The sequence below is a fragment of the Anolis sagrei genome, chromosome 1 (assembly GCF_037176765.1).
Source record: "Anolis sagrei isolate rAnoSag1 chromosome 1, rAnoSag1.mat, whole genome shotgun sequence".
Lineage (NCBI taxonomy): Eukaryota > Metazoa > Chordata > Lepidosauria > Squamata > Dactyloidae > Anolis > Anolis sagrei.
This window is the reverse complement of record NC_090021.1, coordinates 264,799,569-264,810,263: the sequence shown is the minus strand read 5'-3', so window position 1 is coordinate 264,810,263 and position 10,695 is coordinate 264,799,569. Positions and strand designations below refer to the sequence as shown.

At 41.5% G+C, this 10,695-nt stretch overlaps 1 protein-coding gene across 3 annotated transcripts in view; it reads left to right on the top strand.

Annotated features, from left to right (window-relative positions):
* The first annotated feature begins 13 nt into the window (after nucleotides 1–13).
* The window catches only part of PRMT3 (protein arginine methyltransferase 3), a 97,665-nt gene continuing 86,983 nt past the window's right edge, over nucleotides 14–10,695 (top strand). Inside the window, exons 1-5 of one of the 3 annotated variants that reach the window (XM_060765718.2) lie at nucleotides 14–121; nucleotides 201–333; nucleotides 5,774–5,856; nucleotides 8,015–8,064; nucleotides 10,037–10,139. In XM_060765718.2, the coding sequence (XP_060621701.2) occupies nucleotides 94–121; nucleotides 201–333; nucleotides 5,774–5,856; nucleotides 8,015–8,064; nucleotides 10,037–10,139 (397 nt within the window). In that variant the 5' untranslated portion in view covers nucleotides 14–93. Of the gene's footprint in view, nucleotides 122–194; nucleotides 334–5,773; nucleotides 5,857–8,014; nucleotides 8,065–10,036; nucleotides 10,140–10,695 lie in introns of all 3 variants that reach the window. The other 2 variants (XM_060765710.2, XM_060765702.2) reach the window with 2 other exon arrangements.

Here is a 10,695-nt window from a genome sequence, read left to right as displayed (position 1 = left end):
TGATTGGCCGGCGCCTGGAAGCGTAACCCGGAAGTGGGAAAGGGAAACACATAGCGGGTAGACCACGTGGAATCCGCTCCTACAATCGCGGCGATGAGCGCCGGAGAAGCGGAGGGAATGGGTAGGTTGGGTCCTCCCTCCTCTCCCTTCGCTCTTCCCGCGCTGATGTTGACTCCTGTCTTTTCTTCTCTCAGCAGCAGCAGCAGCAATGGCGGGAGGCGACTCGGAGGATGAGCCTTGTTCGTGGGACAGCGGCAGCGAGGAGGCCTGGGCGGAAGAAGGCGAGGAGGCGAGGGGCTCTGCGCCCAGGACCCCGTGCCTTTTCTGTGACAGGTTCGTCTCCTTTTGGGAGAGGGGAGGAAAGGCGCCGGCCTCTTCCAGCGAGAGGGAGCACCTCCAGTTTTCCTTATTCACTCTCAGTGTTTTAAAAAAGGGAAGGTTAGTTGTGCCTCTTAAGAAAAACCTATTTCAGAATAAGAGTTTTCCTAGGCTCCCAACATTTCACAGATGAAAATATAGCGTCCAAGCAACATCAGAGTGTGTTCAGGATGGATAAAAGCTTGCTAGGACAGGCATGGGCCAACTTTGGCCCTCCAGGTGTTTTGGACTTCAACTCCCAGTTGGATGTTAGGAATTGTGGGTGTTGAAGTCTAAAACATTTCCCTCTATATCTTTAATCATAAAGTTTGCCCATACCTGAGCTAGAAGACATGAGAGAAGCCTCCCACAAGGATGGTAAAACATCAAAACATCCGGGCGTCCCCTGGTCAACATCCTTGCAGATGGCCAATTCTCTCACACCAGAAGCGACTTGCAGTTTCTCAAATCGCTCCTGACACGAAAAAAGTTGGCTGTCAGGAATTGTGGGTGTTGAAGTCTAAAACGCCTGAAGGGCCAAAGTTTGCCCATGCTTGAGCAAGGAGACGCTGCAGTTTCCTTTTTGGCTGAATCTACTGAGAATCTACCTTCTAATCAAGGTGAAAGAAGAAAGCGTAAAAGCCGGGTTGCAGCTAAACGTCAAAAAAACCAAGATTATGGCAACAAGAATGATTGACAACTGGAAAATAGAGGGAGAAACCGTGGAGGCCGTGACAGACTTTGTATTTCTAGGTGCAAAGATTACTGCAGATGCAGACTGTAGCCAGGAAATCAGAAGACGCTTACTTCTTGGGAGGAGAGCAATGTCCAGTCTCGATAAAATAGTGAAGAGTAGAGACATCAGACTGGCAACAAAGATCCGCCTAGTCAAAGCCATGGTATTCCCTGTAGTAACCTACGGATGTGAGAGCTGGACCTTAGGGAAGGCTGAGCGAAGGAAGATCGATGCTTTTGAGCTGTGGTGCTGGAGGAAAGTGCGGAGAGTGCCTTGGACTGCGAGAAGATCCAACCAGTCCATCCTCCAGGAAGTAAAGCCCGACTGCTCACTGGAGGGAAAGATACTAGAGACAAAGTTGAAGTACTTTGGCCACATCATGAGGAGACAGGAAAGCCTAGAGAAGACAATTATGCTGGGGAAAGTGGAAGGCAAAAGGAAGAGGGGCCGACCAAGGGCAAGATGGATGGATGGCATCCTTGAAGTGACTGGACTGACCTTGAAGGAGCTGGGGGTGGTGACGGCCGACAGGGAGCTCTGGCGTGGGCTGGTCCGTGAGGTCACGAAGAGTCGGAGACGACTGAACGAATGAACAACAAACTGAGAATGGCAAGAGACAGTGCAATTTGAGTGCTGGGCTGTGTGTCTTCGCTGGGCCATGGAAGCCCACTGGGAGATCTTGAGCAAGTTCACACTTGTCTTGGAAGCAACAGCCTCTCTTTAGAACAAATCTTGCCAAGAAAACCCTCATGATAAGTCAGACATAATTTGACAGTGCACAACAATTGAGGGTACATCAACACCAGGCATGGGCAAACTTTGGCCCTCCAGGTGTTTTGGACTTCAACTCCCACAGTTGGCTGTCAAGAATTGTGAGTGTTGAAGTCTAAAACACCTGGAGCGCCAAAGTTTGCCCATGCCTGAGCTAGAAGATGCTGCAGTTTCCTTTTTGGCTGAATCTACTGAAAATGGCAAGAGACAGTGCAATTTGAGTGCTGGGCTGTGTGTCTTCACTGGGCCATGGAAGCCCACTGGGAGATCTTGAGCAATTTCACACTTGTCTTGGAAGCAACAGCCTCTTTGGAACAAATCTTGCAAAGAAAACCCTAATGACAAGTCAGATGATTTGACAGTGCACAACAACTGAGGGTACACCAACACCAGGCACGGGCAAACTTCGGCCCTCCAGGTGTTTTGGACTTCAACTCCCACAATTGGCTGTCAGGAGCCCCCGGTGACGCAGTGGGTTAAACCCTTGTGCCGGCAGGACTGAAGACCAACAAGTTACAGGTTCGAATCCGGGGAGAGCGCAGATGAGCTCCCTCTATCAGCTCCAGCTCTGCATGCGAGGACATGAGAGAAGCCTCCCACAAGGGTGGTAAAACATCAAAACATCCGGGCGTCCCCTGGGCAACATACTTCTCACACCAGAAGCGACTTGCAGTTTCTCAAGTCACTCCTGACACGACAAAAAAAAAGTTGGCTGTCAGGAATTGTGGGTGTTGGTTAAGTGGACGAACACAGAGAGTGCTCACTAATGCTTCCTCTTCATCTTGGAAAGAAGTGACAAGTGGAGTGCCGCAGGGTTCCGTCCTGGGCCCGGTCCTGTTCAACATCTTTATTAATGACTTAGATGAAGGGCTAGAAGGCATGATCATCAAGTTTGCAGACGACACCAATTGGGAGGGATAGCCAATATTCCAGAGGACAGGAGCAGGATTCAAAACGATCTTGACAGATTAGAGAGATGGGCCAAAACTAACAAAATGAAGTTCAACAGTGACAAATGCAAGATACTCCACTTTGGCAGAAGAAATGAAATGCAAAGATACAGAATGGGTGACGCCTGGCTCGAGAGCAGTACGTGTGAAAAAGATCTTGGAGTCCTCATGGACAACAAGTTAAACATGAGCCAACAATGTGATGTGGCGGCAAAAAAAGCCAATGGGATTTTGGCCTGCATCAATAGGAGCATAGTGTCTAGATCTAAGGAAGTAATGCTACCCCTCTATTCTGCTTTGGTTAGACCACATCTGGAATATTGTGTCCAATTCTGGGCACCACAATTCAAGAGAGATATTGACAGGCTGGAATGTGTCCAGAGGAGGGCGACTAAAATGATCAAGGGTCTGGAGAACAATCCCTATGAGGAGCAGCTTAGGGAACTGGGCATGTTTAGCCTGAAGCAGAGAAGGCTGAGAGGAGATATGATAGCCATGTATAAATATGTGAGAGGAAGCCACAGGGAGGAGGGAGCAAGCTTGTTTTCTGCTTCCTTGGAGACTAGGACGCGGAACAATGGCTTCAAACTACAAGAGAGGAGATTCCATCTGAACATTAGGAAGAACTTCCTGACTGTGAGAGCCGTTCAGCAGTGGAACTCTCTGCCCCGGAGTGTGGTGGAGGCTCCTTCTTTGCAGCTTTTAAGCAGAGGCTGGATGGCCATTTGTCAGGGGTGATTTGAATGCAATATTCCTGCTTCTTGGCAGGATGGCCCATGAGGTCTCTTCCAACTCTTTGATTCTATGATTCTTTGTGTTGAAGTCTAAAACACCTGAAGGGCCAAAGTTTGCCCATGCCTGAGCAAGGAGACGCTGCAGTTTCCTTTTGGCTGAATCTACTGAGAATGGCAAGAGACAGTGCATTTTAAGTTCTGGGCTGTGTGCCCTCGCTGGGCCATGGAAGCCCGCTGGAAGATCTTCGGCAAGTTCTCACTTGTCTCGGAGGCAACAGCCTCTCTCTGGAACAAATCTTGCAAAGAAAACCCTCGTGATAATTCAGAGATGATTTGACAGTGCACAACAACTGAGGGTACATAAACACCAGGCATGGGCAAACTTTGGCCCTCCAGGTGTTTTGGACTTCAGCTCCCATAATTCCTAACAGCCAGTTGGATGTTAGGAATTGTGGGAGTTGAAGTCCAAAACACCTGGAGGGCCAAGTTTGCCCAAGGCTGATACACTGTAAAATTAATGCAGTTTGATACCTCTTTGACTCCCATGGCACAGTGCTATGGAATTGTGGGAGTTTTCGATTTACAAGGCTTTTAGATATTTCTGCCAAATGATGGTGGTGTCTCATCAAACTACAACACCCAGGATTTCATAGCACTGAGCCGTAGCAATTAAAGCAGTGTCAAACTGCTTTAGTTCTACAGTGTAGTGTACCCTCAACAATGTATTTTTCCACACCTTGATCTTCTTTCTTCCTTTAATTAGTGAGTGGAAACTGCTTTTTCACTTTGTCCTCAGTTTGCGCCATTTGAAGCGAACCAGAACAAAGAGGGAAAGTGGGAAGAAGTTCAGGAGAAATGAACAGTTTAAGAGCAGATGAAAAACTGGAATGGTAAAGGATTAATTGACATAGTTGGGTGGTATGCTTTTTTTGGACTCTTGTCTACTAATTCAGGTGCAGCGTTCCCCCGTTTTGGATCTAACAATAGCCATAGATCCACTGTTCATTGGTGGTGTCCTTTTTTTCTTCTGCCATAAGAATAAGAATAGACAAGGACTTTAGTCGGGATCCTTTTAGTTACTCCAACGTAGAGTGAGCCCATTCAATCAACTTGAATGGTGAGGCAACATATAGATAGAATCTATTTTCCTCTAACTTGAATCAAGTGCTCTGTGTCTTAATTAAGAGAACACTGATTATTTTGTGGCTGTTGTTATGTGCCTTCAAATTGTTTCAATCTTTTCACAACCCTAAAGTGAAGATATCATATTCTTGGCATTACTTATCTAAGGGGATATGCCATTGCCTTCCTCTGTGGCTGAGAGGGCCTGACTCATCACCCAGTTGGTTTCCAGTATTTTAGTCTAGGTGACACCAGATTGAGAGTGGTTGATGCGGAAGCAAACATTTTCTTCTATATCTTTAATCATGAACATAGTTTTCTTAATCTTTGTACAATATCTGTACTGGCTTCACTATCTTCTATACATTTCATATACATTGCCAATTTCTCTTTAATTTCTTCTGTTTGAGCGTCCTGTGTACCCTCCTGAGCTACACATTCTATAATGTCTGATTGTGCTTAGTCAAATAAGTTGTTATTCCAATTTTCCAAATTCCATTTTTTTCATGTCTCCATCCTCAGGCTATTGCTGCCTGTCCTGCTAGGACCATTACCTTCAATAAATTTTGATACTTTGCAACAATATTTTTTGTTCCCTATTATTGCCTTTAGCATAAATTCCATGTTTACTGGATTGGTATTTTGAATCATTTCTCCATTTAAAAAAATATCTTTTCCCACAAAGTTATTGTTAGATATTCCCACTGCATATGTGCATGCCAGCCTTTCTTTACTTTACAATCCCAACATATTGGGCTTAGCCCTATTCCCATGTTTGCTCTTTGGGCTGGTGTCCTATACTATTGCCATATAAACTTTCTTTCTAATTCTTTGTATTTTTCCAATTTCATTTTCTTAATCCCCTTCTTTATTTCACCTATAGTTTGTTTTGTGAGGGAATTGTGTTCTTTCTAAGAATAGCTTAAATCCTGCAGCATAACTCTGTGGTCAGTTTGGCACAAGATCCTGCCTGAGTTTGGAAACTAAGCGGAGTCAGCTCTAATTAGTACTGGAATGGTTGGTCAATAACAACAACTATTTTTAGTACCATTACACATGCGTGCACACATATATATTTGTATCTTTGTTTTTGGTTTTTCAAGGTTTTTCAGTTCAGCAGAAGATGTTTTTGGCCACTGTACATTAGACCATGGATTCAATGTTGGAATGTTAGCTCATAAACACAGTAAGTTTACTTCTCCATTTTATGTAGATATCTGATTAGTTCCCCACAAGTGTACATTTTATTGGTAAAAGTGAATGTTGAGCATCAATGAAAAACTTATAGTGGTTGAAAAAAATAGAACTCAACAGATATTGAAAGCTTTCTATGGACATCTTTCTTCAGTTGTAGCCTTTTGGATGAAGAGAGGATAATAATGGAAATAAAATTATAACAATGTGTCAAATGCAGTTATGCATCTCACATCATATAAAAAAAGTCTCAATCCGTCCATACATGGGACTTCTTTGGGAGACAGTACAGAAGTGTCAGCAGACCCAAAATGCTGTGGCCAGTTTGCTGCGTGAGACAGCTTACATATGTTTCTATGCAAAATTCAAAGTTCTAGTTATAACCTTTAGAACTCTAAATGGCTTAGGCCCAGATTATTTAAAAGGGTACAGGACAACCCCCTTATCCACAGACTTGAGATCCATGGTTTCACTTACCGAGGCTCCAAAAATATCCTCCCCTCTTCCGGAGGGCCTCTCTAGGTCTGTGGTATGAATTGGGCCCATTTTTTTTGTGTCAGGAGCGACAGGAGAAACTGCAAGTTGCTTCTAGTATGAGAGAATTGGCCGTCCACAAGGACGTTGCCCAGGGGACGCCCAGATGGGTTTTTTTTAATGTTTTACCATCCATGTGGGAGGTTCTCCTCATGTCCCCACATGGGGAGCTGGAGCTGACAGAGGGAACTTATCCATACTCCCCGGATTCAAACCTGCGACCTGTCGGTCTTCAGTCCTGCCGGCACAAAGGGCTCCTATCAGGCCAATGATAGTCAGAATATATGGCTTGCTATATATTCATGGTTTCAGATATGCACAGTGTATATGTGTGCGTTTTGGAAAATATCCCCCATGAATGAAAGGAGTGTGCTGTATCTCCCTGAATGGGCGAGTTCTAAGATGTCTTTCAAGCACACCACATGTAGTGATGACATGGGAGAAACATGTATCTTTGTTTATTTAAGAAAGGTTTACCTGTCAGATTATTTAGTTTTGCACATGTGTATAGGAATAAAAAGCTTGCTGTAACATGTTGAACTGCTGTTTTTATTTGTGGTGTACAAAATCCACTGTGGTGTATTGGTTTCAGTGTTACTTTTGTGCACAAATAAATGTTCTGCTGAAAATGAGTACTTTCATTACTTGAAAGTGATGGAGTTCAGAGGAACTTTTGGTGAAGTCATATGAGAGGACTTTCTCAGTGACCAGCACCAGACTTTCTCAGTGACCAGAACCACCGTCTAAGGGAAGTGATCACGTTTCTAGAGCCTTCTCTAGGTAGCAACTTCTTCCTATGAATTTTGATCAGGGGTAGGGAAAGTGTGGACTCTTTGTGCTCCACCCCATATTTTTGAAAAAATGGTTTTGCTACCAGTGGCCTCTGGGTGGTTTGGCATACATTTTCATGTGTTCTCTACTGTCTCCCAGTCGGTTTTCGGACCAGGGAAGATCTTTTTCCAATAGTGTTACTTCCACATAACTTATTTTTTGAATAAACAATTTATCTCCATGCTAAAATGACAGAGAGGGAAAAAACATGGTGAGGTTGTTCCTCCCCCATCTACCTGGATAATTTTGCAGCAAAAAAAAATAATGTATTTTTCAGAGGATCAGCAGTGAGATGCAGTTCTCCAAAGTCTTACAGGAGATCAGTGTAGCTCCCTAATTTGTCCACTTCTGTTTTTGATTAATTTGCCAAAAATCTAAATTTAATTTAATTTATTGCTATTAAAATGTTTATTATTAATTTTAATCTAATTTGTTTTGATGTAATTAATTGATTGCATTTAATATACAACCTTTAATTCTGATTTAATGCATATGTCGTGTTTTTACTGCTGCTTTTTTAAAAATAATGTTGTGGATCCAAGTTCTGGGATTAATAAGTAGACTAATTAATAAGTAGACTAAGCATACCTAAGATGACTGAATTGAATAGATTTTTGGGATGTGTATAATTTTCTACAGAAATTGGCAATTGGTCTTAAAGTAGTGGTATATAATGACAAAGTTCAATAGGCATAAGATGGCCTGATATAAATAGTAAATAGATTAAAGCGTTAATAAATTTCATTAAAGCAGTTCTGTTTTCTTTTCCTCCTCTCCTCTTTCAGGACTTGACTGCTACAATTACATCAAGCTAATAAACTTCATTAGAGTGGAAGTAAGTAACCAAATATTTTGAAAAACTAAGTATATTAACAAGACAAATATTAAACCGTATTGTATCTTCAGGATGTGTCTATAATTTAGTTGCTGTATTCTGTGCTATGGCATATGCACATTTTAAATAGGTTTTCCAGACTCGCATGCTTATCACATATATTTTACATCCTATATTAAGCTTGGATGTGAATTATCAAATGAGCTCATAGTTATTCTCTTCACTCTTTGCAACAACGTAAGCTATTTAAAAATTAAGTTCAGAAGTTGATGAGGAATGAAAAAGAGCAGCCTTCATTACTGATATGCAATATGCAAAGTGTAATGCAGTACAGTGTTCATGGTCACTGACTATTATTCTGTGGTTTGAAAACCAAACTTGAAACAGTTCAGAAGGAGCTGGGCTTCCTTCCTTGACGTGCCCAGGGACAGTTTTGAGTTCCCAGTGGACCAACTAAAATCTTTTCCCAGATTGTAAAATTTTGTTTAGCATTATTATTTTCTTTGAAATTCACTGACTTTACAGTGGATATCAAAATCAGTAGATAAACAATGATACTAGCATGGAAGCAAAAACATGTGCCATGCATCAGACTCTTAGTCTTGGTTTGGACTACCAAATCCCAGTAATTCCTCCACTCTCATTGGCCCCAGTAAGAGAAAACATGTTTGTGGAGGGATTTGAATATAAAAGAGGGCGAGGAGCTATTTGAAAACTTGGTTGGAAGTATCAGTAGTGAGGAACAGGTAATGTTTTGGAGACTTCTTTTCCCTTTGAAGTAAAGAAAGGAGGAAAAGATGTAACAGGATCAGTAGGTTGCAGTGTAGGCAGAGATCAGGAAAATAGACATGAGTTGTCTATGCTAGACTGATGCTTTTGTTGTGTGCCTTGGAATTCTTCCTACTTATGGCGCTCCTAAGATGCACCTATCTAAAGGTTTCTGTTCAGAAGAGGCTTGCCATTGCATTCCTCTGAGACACAGAGAGTCTCATAGCTGAGCAGGGGATCTGAACCAAAATTCATTGTAGTCCAACATTCAAATCACTACACTGCTCTGGCGCTCACTAGATTGTAACTGCTTTGATAAATCTTTGAGCCTGCAGCAAGTATTCACAATTCGTATGGTACTGTGACCACTAGAAATATAACTTTACATGTCACCCTACTTGGTTCTGAGGTCTTGGGTTTTTCTTTACCTAGTGAAGTGTTCAGTTTGGTTTAGGTTAGGAAACCAAGAAGTTTATGCCAATTTGCTCACTAAAATATCATAAGAGTACATGTTTCTGGTGAAGAAATCACTGTAAGAAAACACTGAAACATGCTATTTAGGAACATTGATAAGATTATTGCTTGTATTGCATTTGCATACACAATTGTTAAAAACTAATAGTAATTGTGTTGCTACTGACCAGTGCTTCTTGGAAGTCCTAAATTAATCTTTCATGACGTGGGAACTGTTGTTTAGGAAATTCACAGTAAAGTTACTTGTGACTTTGCAGTAGGAGGAAAGGTATATTATCACAAGAATTACTACATATAGATAAACTATGGAAAGTAACTGGGAGTATGACTCTGGTAAGATTAAATTCGTTACTTCAGTGTTGTTTCATGGAGCATGGATGCAACCTTAAACAAACCCAGTCACTTGTGGTTTCTTCATGCAATTCATATCATACGTGTTTATTATCTCATGTTTTGACAACTTTCTAGTTTCTTATAAGAAGTAACAATGTTGCCAACTCTGCTGGACTAGAAAATATTCTGATTAATTGTTAATATGCAAATAGCAATAGTACAGACTCAGTATTTTGCAAAACTCTTTCCTAAAATGACATGCTGAACGACATGATAGTAAGTGGTTAGAGATTAGATTTTCATATCTGGTCCACTTCAATATTCTCTGTAAAGATGCTTTAGCATGCTGGTTAGGTTAAAAAGAGTTGAGAATGTCTGTTTCCATCTTCTGTTCCAGAAACCAACTGCAGAGTACTTTAGTTCTGTGAGTTCCCCACTTCCTTGGGAAGAGGAGAAATATTTGAAGCCTGTGTTGGAAGATGACCTTTTACTTCAGTTCGGTAGGGTTTCTTTTAACTTTACATGTGAGCACCATATTTAAAAAGAAGAAGCAGCCTTCCATATTGATAGGGGTTAATGTACTGGCTTGTTCTGAGTCAGTGTAATAGACATAATAGGCATAAGATGAGTAGATCAAACCTCTGCTTCACTAATGTACTTTTGAATCTTACAAAATAATAACAAGAAGGTACTCTGAATTTGGGCTGATGACTCTGCCTTGTGACTTTATATTCTCCATTAGAAACCTACCTAGATTTTCAACTCTTTTGAGGAAGCCTGTTTCTTGCTTCCACAGCCTCCACATATCTGTCAGTCAGCCACATATCTGTCTATGAATTTTCCCAGGTTCTGGAAGTTTCTACAAGAGAGTGATTTGTTTTAAATTGTGTTTAACCATTTATATTTTTGTTGCATTTATTTTTATTTGAATGTTATTGCTAGATATCTTGAATGCTGGAAAGGCAGAATAGAAAATAACCCATCTTGTATTAACTCTGCTGTGCTATTTTGTAATAATAATAATAATAATCATCATCATCATCATCATCTTTATTT